At 42.1% G+C, this 24,451-nt stretch overlaps 1 non-coding gene and 1 gene segment (V, D, J or C); both read right to left on the bottom strand.

Moving 5' to 3' along the window:
• Positions 1-515: 515 nt before the first annotated feature.
• On the bottom strand, positions 516-13,456 carry LOC102682265 (oocyte zinc finger protein XlCOF6-like). The segment is given in 3 exon segments: positions 516-3,566; positions 9,226-9,750; positions 13,384-13,456. A coding segment is annotated over 1 exon segment (1,482 nt).
• Positions 13,457-23,009: 9,553 nt separating this feature from the next.
• trnas-uga (transfer RNA serine (anticodon UGA)) lies at positions 23,010-23,091 on the bottom strand. The gene has a single exon. It is a non-coding gene; the product is annotated as a tRNA-Ser (tRNA).
• Positions 23,092-24,451: the final 1,360 nt, after the last annotated feature.

Consider the following 24,451-nt stretch of genomic DNA (forward strand, 5'->3'; position numbering starts at 1 on the left):
TTCAAACCGACTTCTGACAATTACATTTTTACAGTATGTTCCTTTTTGAAAGAAATTTAAGAAGTTATTGTTACAAGGATTTTAGAAGTTGAGGCACATTCCATGTTGAATTATATTTAGGTGTGTAGGTAAAAAAATCTATTTTTAGTAATCAGGTTATAGAAAAAACTTCTTACCTCACCATCAAGGAATCAAACCCCAGTCTCCCCCGTGTGACTAGCAAGGATGCTCAGTATGATATTTACGAGGAGCGCTGTTCTTCTATTGAGCATCATCTCGTTTAACTGTCAGGAGATCCTTACTCTTATGGCTCAAGTTTTAGGTTTTGTTTTTTAGTTCAATTCTCTTCAGCCGTGTGTGAAAACGTGCTTCCAACTGTCTCTGCTACAGCTCTTCTTCCTCGTACAGTACTAACACCCATAAAATCAGTTATTTAAGCTGAATCTTTCATATCTAAAGTTTGGCAATAAATCAATGAGATCTCAAAGATGGTGAATAATAAAACAGAGGCAAACTTGGATAAACAAATATTTATTAACAAGGACAATAACACACAATAAACACCACAAGATACAACATAAAACATACCAGTTACTCTATTTACAAACAAGGTGTCCCAGAGGCCTTTGTTCTGGCCAACAAGAAAAAAAATACAGTCTGTTACCAAGTATTCAGATTCCTATATACCACCTACATAGGCCAACATGAGATATACCTGCTATCTAAACTAAGCAGAATACAAACATCTGCTTACAAATATAATCTCCACATTCTAAAAATATGTATCCACTAACCAGACCACCAACCACATTTTTAACCTAGGGATACTTTGCACAGGAAATCAGTTTCCTTAAAACTAAAGAATGACAAGGTTAAAATATTTAACACAAATCTGGTCTTTACAGTTGATTCAAACAAGAACCTCTCACCTCCAGTTGCTGCCTTTTCTCTTACTCCTTGTGTCTTTCTGTCTATCCTCTCTTCTGTCTCTTTTATTCTGGAAAGCTGATGGCTCATAATGATTCACCAAGAACTGAACTGACCCAGGATAACCAGACAATTCCTTTGATCAGGTGTCTCAGACCCCCTACACATCCCTTCCTTTCTTGCTCTGAAGCTCCCAACTGACACTAATGTCCTAGCTGACACTAATCAGGTGTTGACAATTCCCCTTTAAAAAATTGTCATCAATACTTGCTTTTCATTAGGATGCCTCATCAAGTGGAGAGGTCACTTAAAGGAGAAAGAAAATATAAAATTTATATTTTAACCGAAAAATACCCAGTTACTGTAGACTGATTTAAAATCCCCAAATTAAGAGAAAACTAGCATTTTAAGTGTTTACAACTTAATCCGTTAAAGGTCTAACAAGAGGAGATGTGATTACTTTACAGAACATTTAAACATTTGTTTTTTGATCAGAGTTTGCATTCCAAAGTGTAAATAAAGTTAAAAGAAATGTATAAATTCTGATCTTGTGTGTCTTAATTTCTTGTGTTTTGTTTTTGCCACAAAATATATTATGGAAAAGGTATGTAGACCTATTATAGGCAATGCACACATACACATAGAAACGGAAAAGACAAAAGCAATGTCAGGAAAAATTAAGCTGGTACGTTCTAGAAGAACTCTCCCCACACTGAAGCTGAAAGGTTTCTCTCCTGGGCTAATGTAATGGGGCTCTGAACATTGCAAATCTTTCATGCAGTTACTACAGCTGAACAACTCTCCTGAATGATTGTGTAATTGCTTTTTGATGATAACCAAGTCTTTAATTCTCTTTCAACACAGAATACAACTGAACTAGTAAACACACTAGTGCCTTTTCAATTTACTCAACACGCTTAAACACTCCCCACACTGACAGTAACTGAATGACTTCGCTCCTGTGTGAGTGTTCCTGTGGGTTTTAATAAAACCCTTCACAGATGACTGGTTTCTCCACTTCTTGAATGCACTAGTGGGATTTTAAGTTGCCTAATTGATTCCACATTGACTTCAACAGAAGCTTTTTTCTCCTATGTGAATGTGCTGGTGACGTTTTAAATATCTTAATTGACTAAAACTCTTCCGACACTGACTGCATCTGAATGGTTTTTCTCCTGTATGAATGCGCTGGTGGAACTTTAAGCTAGTTGACCGACTAAAACTCTTCCCACACTGACTGCAATGGAAAGGTTTCTCCCCTGTGTGAGTGCGCTGATGGATTTTAAAGCTGCTTAAGTAATTAAAACTTTTCCCACACTGATTGCAGCTGAATGGTTTCACCCCTGTGTGACTGCGCTGATGGACTCTCAAGGCTTTTGAGTCTTTAAAACCCTCCCCACACTGACTACAGATGAATGGTCTCTCTCCTGTGTGAATGCACTGGTGCCTTTTTAAGGCATTTGACCGACTAAAATTCTTCCCACACTGAGTGCAGCAGAATGGTTTCTCTCCTGTGTGAATGCGTTGATGGAATTTTAAATTACCTGATCGACTAAAGCTCTTCCCACATTGACTGCAACAGAATGGTTTGTCTCCTGTGTGAATAAGATGGTGGGTTTCAAGGCTGCTTAAGTAATTAAAACTCTTCCCACACTGATGGCAGCAAAATGGTTTCTCTCCTGTGTGAGTGCGCTGATGGACTCTTAAGGTACCCGAGTCTCGAAAACCCTCCCCACACTGACTGCAGATGAACGGTTTCTCTCCTGTGTGAATGCGCTGGTGTGTTTTCAAGTTACTTGACCGACTAAACCTCTTCCCACACTGACTGCACCCGAATGGGCGCTCTCCAGTGTGAGTGTGCTGGTGTCTTTTTAAACTGCTTGATGTACAAAATCTCTTCCCACACTGACTGCAACAGAACGGTTTCTTTCCTGTATGAATAAAATTGTGGGTTTTTAATCGATTTAGTCGACTAAAACTCTTCCCACACTGACGGCATCTGAATTGTTTCTCTCCTGCCTGAAGGTGTTTGTGGGGGTTTGGAGTATTAGACTGATAATACCCCAGCTCTTCCCTGTGATGTAATGACAGTTTGTCAGTTCCCTCTGAGCAAGGCCTTGAATAATTCTTCCTGATCTTTAGGCCTTGCTCTGGGTTCTTATTCTCCAAATGCCCCCAGTAATGATCTTGCTCTGTTTGCTGATCCTGAGCTGTGTTCTGCCCATCATGTCCATCAGTGTGCTGCTCAGCAGTGTGAATCATCTGGGGTTTTTTCTCTAGCTCTGAAGGACTAAAAGCATCTAGTTCGTTCAGTTTTTCATCTTTGTGTACAAAATCAGACGCAGACTCTGGTTCATTAAATCCTTCTCCAGTATTAAAAGTATTAACATTATTAAAAACATGTATATTGATATCAGATACTAAGAGCCCATGTGTCTCACTCTCAGGTTCTGTCTTCATCATGTGCACACAGTCCAGATCCTCGACACTCTGTCTGCTCTCTGTGTGCTGCTCACTGAGTTTCTCTTTCTCTTCTGCAGCAGTTTCCTGCATAAGACTTGTGTCCCACTCCTCCTCACCATGCTGCTGTTCAAAAGGAGCCCTTTCCCCAGCATCAGGGAGAGCACTGGCCTCTGAGCCTGAAAACACAGGTCAAGAGAACAAGACCTTTAACATCAGCTTAGAGTAGTGAAATAATATTTACACAAAAAGAAGCTTAAACATTAGGTTTGAGATAGCAAAGAAATTCTATTCTTATTCAAACTTGATATACACCAAAGAGTAAAACACACTTGGCATGTCTGAACACAAAACAATGACAAAAGAAAATGAAAATAATACTAATAAAATCACGACACTCAGAAGAAAGCCGATTTTATCCAAGTCTCTGTTCTGTTGAGGTTCCGAATCCAACACAAAAGGAAAAGTTCCGCCATAGACATTAGGAAAACTGCAGTGTCTATAGTCAATTCCTTAGTAAAAATAATTTTACAGAAAGAAAAGAAAACACTGTAGAGCAGCACAGAAACAACAGAGACAACCTGGCAGAACGCTTCCTCCTTAAATGTCCCTGCATATCCAGACAGAACATGACTCTCCTATAAGTAGGAAGTGAAAGCAGGAGAAACTCTTCACCTCAATACACAGGGATTTATTAGCACCTAGACAGACCAGTACAGAGCAGATACCCAAATATTCACAAAATGACTGGACACTACAGTGCATTAACACTGCACTGAGAGAGAGGGGGGTTAAATACAGACACACTGACTGGAACTACAGTACATTAACACTGCACTGAGAGAGAGGGGGGTTAATACAGACACACTGACTGGACACTATAGTACATTAACACTGCACTAAAAAAGAGAGGGGTTAATACAGACACACTGACTGGACACTACAGTACATTTATACTGCACTGATATAGAGACTGGTTACTACAGACACACTGACTGGACATTACAGCACATTAACACTGCACTGATAGAGAGAGGGGTTAATACAGACACACTGACTGGACACTACAGTACATTAACACTGCACTGATAGAGAGAGGGGTTAATACAGACACGCTGATTGGACTCTTCAATACATTTGTATCCAGCCGCATCAAAACCCAAGTGAAAGAGACAGGAGAGTAAAAAAGTGAAAGGTGAAAATTAGCTTAATCGGCCCAGTCTGGATAGTAATGGGGGGAGGACCGACGATCCCAGGAGAAGCTAGGCTAACTACATCCCTGTCAGAAAGAGGCTACTAAACACAGCGCTGGGGTCAGACCCCTGTGAAGGGAACCGAACGGGCTTAGAAGAGCAGACCTAATGAGTGCCAGGAGTGCAGGTTGGCAAACTCGATGGTCCAAAATAAGAAACCAAAATAGCTGCTTAAAACAGCGAGCCTCTTGGGAAAAATGCTGGATGGATAGAAGGGCAGAAGTGAGGCCACAGGAACTACCGCGCAGAGCAAAGGCTGGCTGGAGGCCGCCGGGACTGCTGCGCAGAGAGAAGGCCGGCTGGAGGACCCTGGGACTGCAGCACAGAAGGAAAATCGGCTGGAGGACGCTCGGACTGCAACGCAGAGCGAAGGCCGGCTGGAGGACTGCTATGCAGAGTGAAGACCAGCTGGAAACTGTTGGAACTGCAGCTCAGAGCAAAGGCTGGCTGGGACTGCTGCAAAGAGTGACGGCCAGCTGGAGGACCCTGGGACTGTCGTGCAGAGTCCGAAGGCAGACTGGAGGACCCTGGGACAAAAGCAGGCTGGTGGCCACTGGGACTGCAGCACAGAGTGAAGGTTGGCTGGTAGACCCTGGGACTGCTGCACAGAGCGAAGCCTGGTTGGGACTGCTGCGCAGAGCAAAGGCCAGCTGGAAGCCGCTGGGACTGCTGGGCAGAGCAAAGGTGGAGGACTGGAATGCAGAGTTAAGGCCGGCTGGAAACTGCTGGTACTGCAGCGCAGAGTGAAGGCTATCTGGAGGACCCTGGGACCATTGCGCAGAGTGGAGGCGGGCTGGAGGACCCTAGGACTGCAGCGCAGGGGAAAAGCAGGTTTAACGATAATGTTTCTTTATTAGCCCTATACAATTTCTTGCATTAGGAATTCGTCTTTTCACATACCCCAGCTTTTCTCCATAGAGACACAGACACACAGACAGGGAGAGAAGCTTGGGGTCAGTCTGCCATTGTACGGCGCCCCTGGAGCAGTTAGGGTTAAGGGCCTTGCTCAGGGGCCCAACGGAGTAGGATTCCTCTGCCGGCTGCGGGATTTGAACCGGCAACCTTCCAGTCACAGGCGCAGATCCTTAGCCACAGGGCCACCGCTCCGCCCCTGGGACTGCAGCACAGAGTGAAGGTCGGCTGGTGGACCCTGGGAGTGCTGCACAGAGTGAAGGCCAGCTGGAGGACCCTGGGACTGCTGTGCAGAGTAAAGGCTGGCTTGAGGACCCTGGACCATTGCACAGAGCGAAGGCGGGCTGGAGGACCCTAGGACTGCAGTGCAGGGCAAAAGCAGGCTGGAGGCCACTGGGACTGCTGCATAGAGTGAAGGTCGGCTGGTGGACCCTGGGACTGCTGCGCAGAGCGAAGCCTGGCTGGGACTGCTGAGCAGAGTGAAGGCCAGCTGGAGGCTGCAGGGACTCCTGTGCAGAGCGAAGGCTGGCTGGAAGCCGCTAGGGACTGCTGGGCAGTGCAAAGGCTGGCTGGAACTCTGCTATGCAGAGATAAGGCCGGCTCGAAACTGCTGGAACTGCAGCTCAGAGCAAAGGCTGGCTGGGACTGCTGCACAGAGTGAAGGTCGGCTGGTGGACCCTGGTGGCAGAGCGAAGCCTGGCTGGGACTGCTGCGCAGAGTGAAGACCAGCTGGAGGTCACTGGGACTGTTGCACAGAGCATCTTCAGAATGAAGCTTGAAGTAAAAACAGGCTGCCTCAAGGACAGAGAAACTGAATAACGAGCCTCCTGGACAAGGGGACAGGGCAGGTTTGAGGCTGCAACTTCTGTGCAGAGAGAAGTGCAGTCTGGCTCAGAAGTGAAATGTGGAGAGTGCAAACAGTAGTGCCAGTGAAAACCTGGGTTCAAGTGACAAAATGACAAAATGCTGTCAAAGCAGCGCCTCGGTTCTAAATTGGAAAGTGGGAATGCATAATAAGGTAATTAACACAGATCACAAAAAGGATCAGCAAAAAAACATTAACCCTTGTGACAATCTGACACTTTCCCATGTCAACCGCAAGCTGAAGGACACTGTCGTGACAAAATTACCACTGCTCTGAGAGAGGGGGGTTAATACAGACACACTCACTGGACACTCCAGTACATTAACACTGCACTGAGAGAGAGGTTAATACAGACACACTGACTGGACACTCAAGTACATTAACACTGCACTGAGAGAGAGAGGGGTTAATACAGACACACTACACTGACTGGACACTACAGTACATTTATACTGCATTGAGAGAGAATTTAAAACAGACATGCCGATTGACTAGACACAACAGGACTGCGCTGAGAGAGAGGTTAATACAGACACACTAACGCCTAAAATATTAATCTGGCCGCTTTGGGTGTTATTTTTCAACGAACATATACAGATGCAGCCATTCAAAATGCATGGTACAAACGCGTACCGCACGCAACTACCCACAAGCCACCGCAGTGTAACACGGTAAGTGATTGGCTGGCCAAAATGACCGACAGAGGCACTGGTGGTGCATTGGTCGGTAGTGAAAAGATTTAATAATTTAATCTCTTCACTGTGCACGTTTTAATCCGCTTAGTATTGAATATTTATATGGAATTTTACAACTAAAGGGAAATTTTAGTAGCTGAGCATAAAATGAAGTGGAGCATAACGCATCTGAGTCATAAACGATATTAATTTAGGAATATAAACATATTACTGTATGTAAACTGTACTGTATATGGCTGGTCTTGGTAGTTTAAAGAAAAAATACACACCAGTCTTCCATTTCTCCCTAAACATTTTAAGCATCAAAGTTTTATGAAACGGTCCCCAAATATGCGATTGCTGTATAGAATGTATTTTAATTTAAAAAAAATTACTTAACATGAAAATTAAGCTGTTTTCGTTCCTCCGCCTGAGAATATAGTCACTCGTTGCTACGCAACGCAGAAACACAGCCACTAACTAGCAAAGAGAGGACATTAGCTAGCCAATATGATAAAGGAATATCAATATTTCTTTTGCACATTTACTTGAACATTTCCATCGATTGTACAAGCACTTGGAAACTGTCCAATCCCTAGTTCGTCTGCATTTTCTTTCTAGGATCTTTCCAGGATCTTCTAGGATATAATGCCAGCGTTTTTTTGTTAAATTTGGGTTTCCAATAACGCCGCAGCAAACTCTTGTTTTTATGTCCACTATAACAGACAATCTCCCTTGCTTTTAACCGAGCGTTTAATAATTTTTTAATTAAAATTATTTTAACTATGTGACAGAATTCTGGGGTCTCCCTATAACAGAGATTACGGTACGGCTTCAGAATGGTGATTGGCTGACACCATCTGACACCCCTCTGATTGGGGAAAAAAGACCTGCTGATCTGTTCTACATACCAGGAAGACAACAGCATACAGTATGTTGTTTCTATTCAAATGTGTATTTTAAAAGTTTAATTAAGAAGTAAAAATCTTACTGCTTACACAGATATCTATGCTGAATAGGAGGAAGAAAAATCACCCGTGTTCCGAACATAAAAAGTGGTTATTAACTATCGAAACCTGTTTTATTTATTTAATTTTTATTTAGATTAAGAGTTCCCGACACCCCCATTTCCATTTAAATCGCAAACCCGTGTTTAATTAAATATTTGTATTGATTCACAATGTGGCAATGCAACTTAAATCGTTATCTTTGTCTTCTACATAATAATGTTCACCTCTCTGTCCAGCAAATTAATAATAAACATTATTTTCGTCGTCTCCGTTTTAAAGGTACCCCTGTCAGGGAAGAATTTGACCTCGGAACGTTTACCCAGTGTAATATTGTATTTCATTGCACTTTGACAGATTGTCTTTAAATCAATTGTTGTCAGAATATCCCCACCTCCAAACAAGAACAAAATTGCAACGATTTTATTAACTGGCTGTTTCAGTAACTTAAAGTATATATTTGAAGTAATAATTTAACAATATATGTAAATGTTTTGAGATATGTTTATGTTGTGAATGTCTGTAGATTGTATCTTATTTTTAGTTTTTGTTTTGTTTCACGTTAATTTTATAAGGGAGAGTGTCATAGAGACGACTCCTTTACCCCCCATCTTGATTAAAATACTTTCATTTGTTCACAATCTGGCAATGGCAGACGGAATTCACATTCGCTGCAGCCAAATGGCCTTGCAGATCAGAAAATCAAGGAACAAAACAATTATCGCACCCGGCTCCTCAATGGAATCGCTTTTACATGCTAATGCATTGGTGTAACACTCCGGGTGTGGCAAGCTTCTAATGTCTCCTGACTTCGGCGAAAGGAACCCATCTTTCATTGGAAGACAATGAACACATTCTAACCGTACATGAGAATATAATGCTGGCGCACGGGCACGGTGGGGTGCTGTACCAGCTGTCAAAAAAAAGTTTTTATTTAAAAAAAAGTCAACTGAGTGTCCATAATATTGCTATTTTGCTATTGCTACAGTAATTGCTATTGCTACTGCCCCACGGAGCGACCGCGACACCACAAACTGCCACCTGACCTCACCGCTGGAGGGCACCCGCCACCCCCATAGCAGCACCACGTCCCTCACCCTCACGTCCAAATCAAAGCAACCACCCACCTGCTGCAACCAGCCCAACCCCAGGATACAGTCCTCACGGACTGGAGCAAGGTAGAAGGGGTGTTTCACCCTCGCAGCCCCAAAGTGCACGGTTGAACGCCCTGGGGGTCTGGCTGACTAGGTACCCGGCAGGACACCAGGCCGCAGCAGGGTGATGGTCAAACTGGTGTCGACGAGGGCCTGGCAGGGTCTGCCCTCAGTGAGGCAGGGAAGCCCTGGCCGTGGTCAACTCTTCCCACAGGAGGCGGGGTGAAGCGCTCCTTCTGGCTTTCCGGAGCGGGGGTAGCGTCGCTCAAGGGCGGCCTTCCCCCCTTTAGGCTGCCCCGCTCCCGTTTCCCGATGGCCTCCGGAGTCCCCGGGGCTGGGGGAACAGGCGGTTCTCTGAGTCCGACATCATCGGCCATTCACTGTCCATCCTCCCGCTTCTGACCCCAATGTAATGAATTTGGGTTCGTTGAGGACGAACACAGAGACTCAGACTTGTGGACTTTATTTCTTCTCCGTCACCACCTGCCAGGAACACTCCTGCACCCAGACGAGAGAGAGACACAAGACAAGCTCGCCAAGAGTGCGGGCCCGAGAGAGAGAGAGAGAGAGAGAGAGAGAGAGAGAGAGACAGAGGGAGAAGGGAGAAATAGAGACAGAGGTGCACTTCCTACTGCACTGTGACAGATACTCTGGGATTAGAGAAACATTATTCCTGAAATTCAGAAATCTAATCCCAGAGTTCCCACACCTGCCAGAATCACAACAGGTCCCAATCGTACTGGGAGAGGGAGGAGGGAACTCAGTTGATCTGGCAGCCCAGTATGTGATCTCCTGTCACAGCCTGAGGAACAGTGAGTCCGTCTCCCAATAATGCTCCAGCCGCCTACAGTAGATGTCAATATTATATAATATGTCTTTGTTGTAAATGTCTGTAACATGTCTGTAGATTTTATTTTACTTCTATTTTTTGTTTTGTTCTATGTTAATTTTATTATTTTTCTTTGCTTTGGCAACACTGATTGTACCCATCGGTCATGCTAATAAAGCACCTTGAATTGAATTGTGGTGGATTTGGAGACAAAATGTATTTACATTGGGTTGCTGTAAGTGGAGCACTAATAACCCCAAAGCTCTACTTATTATTTTACAAGAGAATACACCTGACAAGCTGGACAGTATGCTTCTCAAAGCGCTTTACAGGATAACAACAACAATAACAACAATTTACAAGTTCTGGGAGGAAAAATATGATCAATATTAATAATAATAATAAACTTTATTTTATATAGCGCCTTTAAAGGTGGCTCCTCAAAGCGCTTTACAGGATAACAACCGATGAAACAACAGTGGCTGGGGGTTGAAAATACCTGTGAAACTGGTTTGTTCACAAACAATGCACTGTAGACACAGAGACTCAGTAGCAATAGCAATTAGCAATATCAAAATAGCAATATTATGGACACACAATTGACTTTTTACAAAAAGCTTGACACAAGTTTATCAGTGAAAAGACCACGGGCATTCTTCCTTCCCCCTACATTCTCAGAGTAGAATAGAATTTATTATTAGCACAATTTATTATTATAAATTTAATATTATTTATTACTAATAGTTTATGCTAACACCTAGCTTTCATAATGAGAGAAGTACTACCATAAGTACTGTAAGTACTTACTGTACTGTACTTAAGTACTACTACTGTAAGCAAAAAAAAGGGGTTTTGGAGGGGGGGGGGGGGTGTCTTTTGCTGGAAGACTCGCCCTCTTCTACTTTGAAAATACCTGTGAAACCGGTTTAATTAGTCAAAACCAGCACTCCCGCAGAGAGTGATGAAAACCGCGCAGCTCCAGGAGAATGCACATTAATATGTTGGGCTTTCGGGCTCAGGAGGATTTGCGCCCTACAGTTCAACCTGCGGTACCGCTGTGTACTGTACATACAGTACGAACATGTGTTATTTTGAAATATAAAAATGTCAATATACTGTAGTGCCCATAATATTTGCTATTTTAGTTTTTCAAAGAATTGTTTCTGTTAAAAGAAAACTCATAGCAATTGCTGGATTTGAACACCGACCTCACTTTTATACAGTACTGTAAATCGGTCGCTTAAGCCGTGACGCCACCGATGGAAGTCATGTGACACGGACTGAAACAGCAATACAGATATTACTGTAATATGGTCGGAAGGTCAACCACATGTAAGACTTTGGTGCTTAAAATGTTTAGGGAGAAATTGAGTATTGGTGTGTATTTTTTCTTTAAAATACCAATAACAGCAACATACAGTTTACATAATATGTTTATGTTCCTAAATTAATATAGTTTATGACCTTCGTTATGATCCTCTGCATTTTATGCTTAGCTACTAAAATTTCCCTTTAGTGGTAAAATTCCATAGAAATATTAAATACTAAGCGGATTAAAATGTGCACAGTAAAGAGATTAAATGATTAAATCTTTTCACTAACGACCAATACACCACATTATCTTCCGTGTCGCATTAACATTGGAATGTTTTTTTTAAAAGTGTCAAAAGAAGCGATACACAACTTGTCTCCCCTAGAACTCTTCAGTTTACAGAGAACTTCTGCCAGAGCCTCACAACATTGTCCAATAATACTCTTCTTGTGTCTAATTTTTAGTTAAGCAGGATTTGAGCTACAGACCATAACAGACCAAAAAACAGAATCCACCTGCGATTCGGGTGTTAACAAAACGTGTTTACAAAGAAAGTGAAATACAGTAACACTACCAGCTATATAGATACATATATTTAGATATTTAAATACTTAAATTAATATAATTATTAATTTCTTTAGATACGTGATTAAATATTATATTCTTGATCATAAAACAGATAATTCCGGTACTGGAATCTGAGTAGCTGACACCCTTCTGAAACTGTACCATAATCTCTGATATACGAACACCCCAGAAATTTGGCTTTTTACTGTGTGATAAATTTTAAAGACTACTTCTTAGCGTAGATAAAAAATTGTTGATAAAAAAGCTTGGATTCTCATGTATCTGATACAAGTATCTTTTAATACTTTCTTTGTTGTGCTCTTGAGGATCCTTGTGATATTTTGAGCTCTGGTTGAATGATAAGTGTCGCAGTTTAAATAATTTTCGTTGCTAGAAATTATGAAACGCTCTGTTAAAAGCAAGGAAGTTTTTATGTCCGTTATAGTAAAAGAAAATGCCTGACAAAGCAGGGCTTGGACAGTTTCCAAGTGCTTGTACAAATGTGCTAAAGAAATTAACAAAAAAAGTCATTTATTCCTTTATCATATTGGCTAGCTAATGCCCTGTCCTCGTTAGTTATATCAACGAAATGCTGTGGTGTTTATCAATTAAAAAAATAAAGTCTCTTCGTTTAAAATGACGGTTAGAAAGAATGTGGACCAGCGTAATACTTTGAGTTTACAGCTTGTCCAAAGTCATTCGTTATTTATACTATTAGTAATATCTTCGGTAAAGGCTTTGATGCATAAAATATTTCTGCATAATTAAAATATTTATGATAAAGGTAGATTGTGTACTTTTGCCCAACTGAGCAATCTTGCTTTCATAAAATACACCAAGTTTTTAGTGACTGATGATTAACATGCTGTAATACACAGTTTAAATTTAAAGGCTCAAATGCTGTACATGAGAGGTTAAGCTTTATTGGCTCCTCCTGGCGGTTTTACAAGGTGATTCTGGTATGACCTCAAAAATGATGCTGCGTTTTCATGCGACATGCCCACCGCGGTGTACCGCGAAATACCCCCACCCGTTTTGAATGGGTGCATCTGTATATATACACAGATCCTGTATTATTAATGTAATTTCTGCATAGAATTCTAATTCTCCCAGAAAAAAGTTTTACATTATGTGTTCGCAATCTGAATTTACAAACATATACAAATAAAATAAGTTAACGAAATTTCTGCTAATGACGCTGATCCAATGATGCAATTCTAAACGATGTTTTCAGCCCTGTTACTGAATTACAGATGTTTTCAGCACCATAATCGGAAACAATTCAGTTTCCCGTTAAGAATCCCGTTGCTACATCACACAAGTCTTTCCCATCTCACTCTGCATCTCTCCACTATATTCTAACCAAGAAGTTAAAGTTGTTTTTAAACACAGACACGGGTTTCATTCAAGTCACTACACTGACCTGACAGCTCCGGTTTCATGTCCATTTCTTCTTTTATTTCTGCAGTGACTTCACAGGGAAGCGTGTGTCCAACATGATCTGTCTGTCCCTGATCTCCTCCTGCTCCCGACTCCTTCTCCCACAGCTGCAGTCTCCACTTCAGGCTCTCGTTTTCCTTCTTCAGCTGCGCCATTTCACTCCCGAAATTGTCCTCCACACACTGTGAGATTTTAACCACCCTGTCTCGGAAAACTTCAGAAACTTCATTCACGATCGATTTGATCAAAACCTCCATGAAAGAGTGAAGCTCTGTCTCCAGCGTGAACAACAAATTAGCCATCTTTCTAAAGAGTCGATCCGAAACAAAGTTTACGATTACGTTCAAAGTCTGCACAGATCTGCATTCCAACTGGGTTGTGACTCCAGGAATTGAAAAAATATTTTTATACAAAATAACTGTCTTTATTATTCTTCAAAAATAAAAAAAATATTCTTTATCATTCATATACATTTGTTTTCTACAAAATATACTTTATTTCTATTTATATTTTCATATATATAGCTGATTCAATCACTGCCACGAGTGTGAAATAGATGTACTGTACAGCTGCGCAACCTGATGACACCATTCTTTAGCGCTGCAGCGGCTTCAAAACAACCGAGGAGCAGAGCTAATAAAGAAGTGTTTCTGCAACAGGAAATAAGCCTCATTTTACCTCTAGCGTCACCTAGTCTGGAGGGGTGAATTGCAATAGAGCTATACATATTCGTGTGTGAGATTTGCATACAGCTTTACATTTATTTCTACAAGTTAAACCTACAGAATTGTGTAAATTATTCTCAAATTAATTCCAAATTGAACATGAACATGGTCGGAACCAGTCAGAAGATGTTACATAACAGTGCCCACCTTTGACCAGACAGCACTACAGCAAGTGACCTTAAGAAACAAGTCAGACACCGGAAGTAATTCGTTTTTTTTCATAAACCATTTCCAATTAAATTTGTTTAGCGTAACATTTCAGTCCCTTTCTTTCGAAGTGATTACAAATACTGCACACATTTAAAAACATAAAAATTTCCTTCAGCAGAAAAAAAACTCTCCAAGGAAATTTTCTTTGCAGTAAAAAAAGTGATACTCCATTATCTTATGAAAGGAAAATCACTTTACAATTAATAAGCATAACATGTTTGTTTCCCCAGATTAAAAGAGTGATGCAAACATGGTCATCCAACTGTATTTAACTGCAGGACACTGTACTTTGTGAAATATTAAGCTGTGAACCTGATGTCAGTGAACATCTGTTCCATCACGACATCAAAGCGCAGTTCCCCAACACACAGCCCAGCAAGACTTCATTGATTAATTGTGCCTTAATTAACTGAGGCTATTTGTTTTACAGTCGAAATTACCAGTCTTCTTTTGGAGATTTGAGAGCCAGAGTCCAGTGCTACAAATTTCCTTGGTCATGTTTGTGTGTAAAACTGAGCGCAGACATGTGACACTAAAACAAGGTGTCCCTGGAGTCGTGAGCAGTATTGATTTGATACTCACAACCACCCATAGTGGACTGAAGGCTGACTTTATTCTGAAAATAATGGCAACCCAGCACTCTGTTTTTTTATATAGTTTGATTATCAAATTATTTGCATTGTTTATATGTATTTTATAATTATATGTACGATATTTGTTTATATATATAATTGAAATTATTCGCTTGTCTGCTTGGTGTACATTCAGTCCTTCAGACAGGATGAATCTTGGTTAGATTCTGTTCGAGTTGACAGGTGATTTCTAACACTTGAACTTGATTTGTTTGTGCCGTGTCTTATTGAATTCAGTATGCTGCGAAATCTATATCCCCCTTCAAAGTGCGCATGTGCACTGGAAATCAGAGGTATAATTTGTCTGCCTGCTTGCGCACACATTTCATAATGTCTGTAGGAAATGCGCTATTCTAAATTTCAGGTTTTTGTAAGTGAAGTCGGACCTATATCTATACCGCATATATCTAGTACTACAATGTTAGTACTGAACCATATTGTAGAAGTAATAAAAGTGATTGCTGAGATCTGTTAACTCAGGTTATCTCAAAATATAGCAAACAAAGGTGACTTGTACCAACAGCTGCAGCAACAAATGCCCTGCTGCAAGTGTTAAAGGAGGAAAATAGAGGAAGCCATAATCAAGGAAAACACTAAAAGTGTCAAATCAGCTCCTGTCATGTTAAAGTGTGAAGTACTGCAGTAACTTTTGTCTCTTAGTCCGTACAGTACTTCTCTGCAGGGCTGACCCAGCACACACGTTGCTGTCCTTATTGAGGCTCAATAAAACTGAATCCGCACAAGACTGTGTCCTGCTCCTTTGATGAAGAATTTCCCACAACATAAGTTTTACAGTTGTTTGCATGTCCCGATCAAAAGCAAAAGACTCACACAAGCATTGTTTGTGCGTAGTAAACGTGCAGTTCTGAATTTTGGGTTTACTTAAGTATTGCAATTATGAGAAATGAGGTGTTAATCTGCAATTACGTCTTCCTACGAATTTTGTCTTAATGTGCATTACACAAACTAACTCATGGAGAGGAACCAAAATAAACATGAAAGGACAGTTTGCTTTGGTTTTTTCTTAGCCTGAAATATTTTATTGGTAGGCAGAAACATTCTCCTTAGCCATGTTATCTGCACACTATTGTATCCCCTTACATATCACTGTCTCCCACAGAAGCCACACTCACTCATGTGATACCCCAGGGATATGCTTCTCCACAGTGTGCGAGCGTGGAATCTGGTATTTCCTCCAAAGTTAGTGGCTGCTGCCTCCCAAAAAAATCCAACTCACATGCAAGCAGACCTCTGCTTCCCTCTGCACCAGATTGGGCCAGCAGGTCTCGGGACACACAGGGTTAGCCCCTTCTCCGCAGTTTGTGAATGTTGAATCTGTTATTTTTAAATTCTTCAGTACTATCGAATCATATACATTCTATGTTCAAGATTCAAGATTTTTCTATTTGCCATATACAGCAAGTGTATTGGAATGCTTACTCGTTCAGCTGTACCCAGTAACATTAGAGAAAGAGAAAAAAATAATAATAAAAAATGCACAAATGACAAACAGATATGGACAATAAATTCAGACAATAGACATTATAATACAGACAAGACAGGACATAGTGCAAACAGTGCAGTACCTTAAAGTGCAGGTGCTAATATGTGCAGGTGCTAATTTGAGCTGTTTAAGATGTGGACTGCTTGGGGGAAGAAACTGTTTTTGAATCTATTGGTCAGTGTTCTGATACTGCGATACCTCCTACCAGAACCCAGGGGTGAAAACAGATCGTGGCCAGGGTGAATTGGGTCCGAAGTATAGCTAGAGCCCAGTTGTGGCAGCGGATGAGATATATCTGGTAGATGGAGGGTAGCTCAGTCCCAGTGCGCAGACCTCACAACCCTTTGTACGGCTTTTCTATCCTGTACTGTGGCTCCATCATACCAAACTGTAATTCCAGTGGTCAGGACACTCTCAATCGTATTACATTAAACATTGGTGAGTGTTGTCTTACTCATCCCCACTTCCTTAACTGTCTCAGGAAGTGAAGGCGCTGGTGGGCTTTATTGAGGTTAGCAGCAATGTTCTCTGACCAGTTCAGCCTCTCAGTGATCTGGAGGCCGAGGAACCTAAAGGTGCTGACAATTTTGACTGGAGCCCCATGAATGATGATGGTTGTGTGATGTCCACAGTGCCTCCTGAAGTCCACTATAATCTCCTTTGTTTTGCTAATGTTAAGTGTGAGGTTGTTGTTGTGGCACCACTCCACCAGCTCTGTTACCTAGCTCCTCTAGGCAGTTTCATCATTGTTGCTGATAAGACCGATAACTGTGGTGACATCAGCAAACTTCATGATGCAGATGCTGTTAAATCGAGCCACACAGTCATGTGTAAATAGAGAATACAGAGAATAAATAGAGATAATGTGTAAATAGTATGTAAATAGATAATACATTTGCTCAATGATGCAATTAAAAATAAAACAAAATTACACTTTATAGAGCAGCATTTGTGTCTCATATTAAATTTGAGGTACATGTATCAAAATATTAAAATGGAACTCTACAGAGGTAACTTAACAGTGCTGGTGATGTCATTTTTGCTTGCCAAGATCCCAAACAAATCTGTGTTTTAATTTTAAAATATTTTCCTGAGGATGCAACAGGAGTATAAATGAATTCTCCTGCCACCAATTTGAAGATTAAATTTAATGAGGGACAGCTAAGGTCTCCTCCGCAAACAAGGGGAGTTAAAAGAAAATCGTTGCTTATTTTCAGCAGCAGAAATACAACCCTTTAAATACAAGATGACAGAACAATGACGAAGGGCATGCTGGGAGGAACTCATGCACTACACATGAAAGGGGACAGGCACGTACAGTTCACATTCAAGCCACAAGTACTGTTCTTGGATGTTGCACAAAGAAATCCTAACGTCCTGAAAGCATTGCAGCACGTTTGCTTCCCACTTCCTGTAGCTGCAGGACGACTGACACGATTGGACAAACACAATCTGTGGCGTTTAGCATGACATAGTCTTGCAGGCATTCTGCTGGCTCACTGCAATCATGAGCGTTCTCTTCTGGTGGCCTCAGGGTGTGTGTTGGTGTTATAGTGGTGAGCATAGCTACCTTCCAAACACTGGACCTGGATTTGATTCCCTGCATTGACAAAAGTTTTCTAATGCTGTCATGAACCTCTGAATGTTATTAGCAAAGCAAAACCTTTTGAAAGTGCAAAAGCACTGCAAAACTGAATTCGGGAGAATCTTACAGGGGATTCTGAGCGATGTCTACATAAACACAGTCCGATATGGATGCTGAAAGCTTAAGCAACTCTCAAGAGAAGAACTGTGGTAGTTGCCTCCCTTCAGTACTTTACAAAAAAAGGACTGCTGTCCCTCTGGATTTCATTGTGCCCCTTTGAACTATTCCCTTGTTGTTGTGGATGTTCCTTTTTTATGCTTCTTAGAATAATAGATTGTGTTGATGTATGAAGAAAATAAAAAAAATAACTTAACTGATACTAATGACTATTGCTGGTCTGTGAGTGCATTGATGATTAATGGAGATAAACCGAACCTGTGGAGAAATAAGGGGGGCCTAGCACCCTGTCCAATTTGCTAGGTGGCGTAGTAGTGCATGAGGCAGGAACATTCCTCACCCAGAGGGTTCACCTTACTGTGACATATGCTTTGTGTACATAGCAGGGAATCCTACAATCTCTTTTGAACAGGGACAACTGATTTCTTATGGAGCGCAGCAAGTACAGACATTTAAAAAGCTCCACTCATACCGACGATGCAGCATGAAGAAGCGGAACCTAACATTTCACAAACAAAAGCTGGACACAGCAGTTACAGTGGGATGCTAAAGTTTACCAAAACACATTTAATTGAGCTGAAAAAGACATTTTGACAAATTCTGTACACTGGTGCTGACCCAGTCTGCACTTCTGGACTCAGCAGTTTCAGTGGGATGCCCAAACTTGCCAAAACGCATTTATTTCAGCTGAAAACGACCTTTTGATAAATTCTGAACACTTGTGCTGATCTGACATAATCTGCACTTCTGGCCTCAGCAGTAACAGTGGGATGCCCAAGCTTAGCAAAATGCCTTTATTTGAGCTGAAAACGAAAATTTGACTAATTCTGAACAGTAGTGCTAAGAGCTGACCCAGTCTGCACTTCTGGCCAAAGCAGTTACAGTGGGATGCCAAAGTTGCAGAAACGTGTTTATTTGAGCTGAAAACAACGTTTTGACAAATCCTGAACAATGGTGCTAAGAGTTTACTCAGTGTGCACTTCTGGCCTCAGCAGTTACAGTGGGATGCCCAAGCTTGTAAAAATGCGTTTATTTCAGCTGAAAATTACCTTTTGACAAACTCTGAACACTGGTGCTGATTTAACCCAGTCTGCACTTCTGGCCTCAGCAGTAACAGTGGGATGCCCAAGCTTGCCAAAACGCATTTATTTGAGCTGAAAATGAAAATTTGACTAATTCTGAACGCTAGTGCTAAGAGCTGACCCAGTCTGCACTTCTGGCCACAGCAGTTACAGTGGGATGCCAAATTTGCAGAAACGTGTTTATTTGAGCTGAAAACAACGTTTTGACAAATCCTGAAAACAGGTACAGATATGACCCAGTCTGCACTTCTGGCCTCAGCAGTTACAGGGGAATGCCCAAGTTTGTAAAAAGTGAAAATGACGTTTTGAAAAATTCTGAACACTGGTGCTAAGAGCTGACCCAGTCTGCACTTCTGGCCTCAGCAGTTTCAGAGGGATGCCCAAACTTGCCAAAACGCATTTATTTAAGCTGAAAACGACCTTTTGACAAATCCTGAAAACAGGTACAGATATGACCCAGTCTGCACTTCTGGCCTCAGCAGTTACAAGCTTGCCAAAACGCGTTTATTACAGCTGAAAACAACCTTTTGACAAAATCTGAAAACAGGTGCTGATCTGACCCAGTCTGCACTTCTGGACTCAGCAGTTACACTGGGATGCCCAAACTTGTCAAAACGCATTTATTTCAGCTGAAAACAATGTTTTAACGAATTCTGAACACTGCTGCTAGGAGCTGAGCCTGTCTGCACTTCTGGCATCAGCAGTTTCAGTGAGATGCCCAAACTTGCCAAAACGCGTTTATTTAAGCTGAAAACCTTTTGACAAATTCTGAAAACAGGTGCTGATCTGACCCAGTCTGCACTACTGGCCTCAGCAGTTACACTGGGATGCCCAAACTTGCCCAAACGCATTTATTTCAGCTGAAAACAACCTTTTGACAAATTCTGAACACTGGTGCTGATTTAACCCAGTCTGGACTTCTGGCCTCAGCAGTTACAGTGGGAAGCCCAAGAGTGCAAAAACACGTTTATCTCGGCTGAAAAACACATTTTGACAACTTCTTCACTGTGGGCCTAAGAGCTGACACAGTGTGCTCTTCTGACCCAAGCAGTTACATGGGGATGTCCAAGATTGAAAAAACGCATTTATCTCGGCTGAAAAACACGTTTTGACAACTTCTCCATAGTGGGGTTAAGAGCTGACTCACTGTTCTCTTCTGAGCTAAGCAGTTACAGTGCGGTTGCCAAAGTTGCAAAATGCATTTATTTTGGCTAAAAAACACGTTTTGACAACTACTGCACACTGGGGTTAAGAGCTGACTCAGTGTGCTCTTCTGAGCCAGGCAGTTACATTGGGATTCCAAAGTTTGAAAAAACGCATTTATTTCGGCTGAGAACCACGTTTTGAAAAGTGTGCTGTTCCTGCCCCATAAGTTATATTGGGGTGACCAAAGTTGCAAAAACATGTTTATTTCTGCTGAAAAACCCATTTTGACAACTTCTGCACACTGGGGTTAAGAGTTGGCTCAGTGTGCTCTTCTGAGCCAGGCAGTTAAATTAGGATTCCAAAGTTTGAAAAAACGCGTTTATTTTGGCTGAGAAACACGTTTTGAAAAGTGTGCTTTTCCTGCCCCATAAGTTACATTGGGGTGACAAAAGTTGCAAAAACGTGTTTATTTCTGCTGAAAAACCCGTTTTGACAACTTCTGCACACTGGGGTTAAGAGCTGACTCAGTGTGCTCTTCTGAGCCAGGCAGTTACATTTGGATTCCAAAGTTTGAAAAAACGTGTTTATTTTGGCTGAAAAACACGTTTTGACAACTTCTGCACACTGGGGTTAAGAGCTGACTCAATGTGCTCTTCTGAGTCAGGCAGTTACATAGGGATTCCAAAGTTTGAAAAAACGCATTTATTTTGGCTGAAAAACACCTTTTTGAAAAGTGTGCTGTTCCTGCCCCATAAGTTACTTTGGGATTCTAAAGTTTGAAAAAACGTGTTTATTTCAGATGAAAAATACGTAGCTGAATGTCTCTGACAATTTCATGTTAGTTTTTAAGAACGACATTGGTGCTAATATATACATATATAGCATATAAGGAACACGTAAAAGTTTAGTCCATGCTGAAAAGATAAGAAAACCACCACAACATTTCATCTTGGAATAAATCTTTACTTGTTCTTTTGCAGCCTACCCGTTCTGACCTAACTCCTCCCTTGAAATTCCCTAACAGAGAAGGGTACGTAACGGCTCATGCGATGCTCAGTTGCAATTTGTCACAAAACAAACAAGAACAGCAGCTGAGGGTTTGAGTTTGAACATGCACTGTATTAAAGCAGCTTTTATTTCCATTGATAAATGCTAGATATTCCTACAGAGATTCTCCAGGTGAGTAAGCGATTCCTGTTTCTGTTTCTATTTCTGTTTCATATATATATACAGTATATTGTAACGCAACGGGGGCTCTGGCGGGCGCCCTTGCCGCATCTGGTCGGCCCCATCCCGACTGGAGGCTCGAACCCGGGACTTCCGCGTCTCTCTGCAGCGACCTAGCCCCGTGAGCTAAAGAGAGATCTCTCCACAGCCCAGTAGCTGTGGTCCTGCTATCACAGGGAAGGGCGGTGACGTCACCCGCTCTGGTACGCCGGCTCTTACACAGCGCCTGTCGGCCGTAAGCGTTACACTCTCCCCCGCTTAAATCGCCGTCCCCGGCGAAGGGCTATCCCACCCCGCTTCTGACACCAATGTAACTCAACGGGGGCTCCGGCGGGCGTCCTTGCCGCATCTGGTCGGCCCCATCCCGACTGGAGGCTCGAACCCGGGACTTCCGCGTCTCTCTGCAGCGACCTAGCCCCGTGAGCCAAAGAGAGATCTCCCCACAGCCCAGTAGCTGTGGTCCTGCTATCACAGGGAAGGGCGGTGACGTCACCCGCTCTGGTACGCCGGCTCTTACACAGCGCCTGTCGGCCGTAAGCGTTACAATATATATATATGTTACATGTGTCTTTGCAATAGTATAAATGTGTTATACACTATCAGGGGCTGCTTTTTTGTGCACCTCATCTACAACAAGGGTTTTTTTTTAATTTATGTTTGTGGACCTTCACCATTTGAGGAAGTGAGTTAGATAAGAAAGTTACAGGTATGGTGAGCAATGACTGACAAAGGCGCGTACTGCGTATTCCTTACAGAAGTGTAAGCAATTTGTTCTAAAAAACACCGGCTAAAGTCCAACATCGTTAGCAATCTTATTACTTAAACAGAATTAACTTCAATAAACTGTAAGGTGCTGGTACATGGGAGTGGATTTGATCTTCTTTTAAACAAAAATGCAATTACAGCTCTAAAAAGGTCAACCTAGACTTCTGTAACAGATCTGTTCAGGTCATCGCTGTTCCTCTGACCTTGTGAGTCTTTGGAATTTTAAAAGTGTATTTTGCTTGCCTTTCATGTGGTCTGTGTACAAGTCACTGTGGCGAATGCGGTCCTACACAGCCTTGCTATAGATGTGACGAGCCTCCGCTATGTTGCAATGGAGAACAGGTTCAGTACGGAGCTGCCGAGAAAATTCAGCTGGAAAGCTCGTTGCAGAAAAGCATCGTTATCTGCGTCCAGCTGCAAAGCGTCCTTCGTGGGTGCTGAAGAATTGATTTCACAGGCTGCGGGTCCAGGCGATTTAGAGTGTTAAAGGTCCCAGCGAAAACGAAACGGCGCTTGTCCTTTTACACGCATGCACGCAACCAAATGCAAAAGACACCGTAGTCAGCAGGATTTTAACCTGCGCGGGGAGACACCAACGGATTTCAAGTCCGTCACCTTAACCACTCGGCCAGGACTACAGCGAGCACCATGGCCGCTTCCTTCTTGCTACAATCGAACAGGGAGTGCAAGGCGGCGGCGGCGACAACTTTTTTCAAGTTCGCTCTCCGTTTAAGAAACCTTTTACGCCATACGTGCAAGCACACACACTCACGCCTCAGAGGACTTAAGGGGTGGCTTCAAGTTGGAATGATAAAGTCTCCCCGTTCGGACATGAAAACAGAACTTTCTTAGACAGAAAGCAATCAACAACGGAGACGTGGACGACGTCATTGCACTTTGAATAGCATTTTTACTCCAGTTACAAGAGATGCACGAATGGCCCTTGACCTACGATCTTACCAATGCCTTGAACATTCAAACAAAACAGCCCTCAAGTCCTTTGGTTTAATATAATGCTGTTACGGGTCGAGGCAGTATTTGACTCCATCCTACCGTTGAGACACGGGGCGTTTATGGAAACGAACACACGCTACAGATCGTCTCTAATCAGTCCCTACAGTTGGAAGGCTCCTTGAAGTGTGCACCCCCATCATTCATCTTTGCGCATTTGTGAAAGGTAGACTCTTGAGCAATGTTTGAGCCAGCTCTAAGGCAACTAGTGCTATTGGACAGACACCTCTGGAAGATCCTAAGAGTCTCTTAACACCACTTCCAGCAGCAAGCTTAATTGTTCGCTGGAGGTCTCCCACCCAGGCACTGACCAGGCAAAAAATCACCAGTACATTGAATGTGGAAGTTAATCCTGAAATCCAATTACATATCTCAAGGTAAGACAAATCCATAAGAACATGTCTTAGTATTACTTCGTTTACATTAGTATGGCACTGAGTTGGAGCTCCTCTTTAAGCTGTGGTTTAGTTTTGCATTAATGTGTTTCGAGAGCAGTTATTTATGGGGGTGGGTGGGTCTTTCACAGAGGCTCAGGACAAATCCCCCGCCTGAAAGTCTAATGTATGCGTTCAGACAGTCACAGGTCAAGAGCCAGGCAGGAGGACAATGGACAGAAGAGCCAACGAACTAAAAATAAAAGAACAAATATGAAAAAGCCACCATCTTTTTCTTTTTGACATTTTCCAACTTTCATGCAAGCCAGGACAAAGTTGCTCATAGCTACTTGTGGATCCAAATACTCTATCGAGTTTTGGAATTTGATTGTCGTCCTGTCAGCCTGTTTCTGTTTTTTTTTTCAATCTAGGGATGGAAAGTATGAGGGAAATGATGGAGCAATCAATAACCGCTCCGGAAAAATGGCAGAAAGAAATGGCCCGTCACTAAGGACATTTGTGAAGCAGAGGAGTGACATCACCACAAAGGCAACATATTTTGCTGATGGTTTTGGTGAATAATGATTGAGGCGTGTGAAGAGAAAGGTAGCTG

Source organism: Lepisosteus oculatus, chromosome 26 (assembly GCF_040954835.1).
Source record: "Lepisosteus oculatus isolate fLepOcu1 chromosome 26, fLepOcu1.hap2, whole genome shotgun sequence".
NCBI classification, from domain to species: domain Eukaryota; kingdom Metazoa; phylum Chordata; class Actinopteri; order Semionotiformes; family Lepisosteidae; genus Lepisosteus; species Lepisosteus oculatus.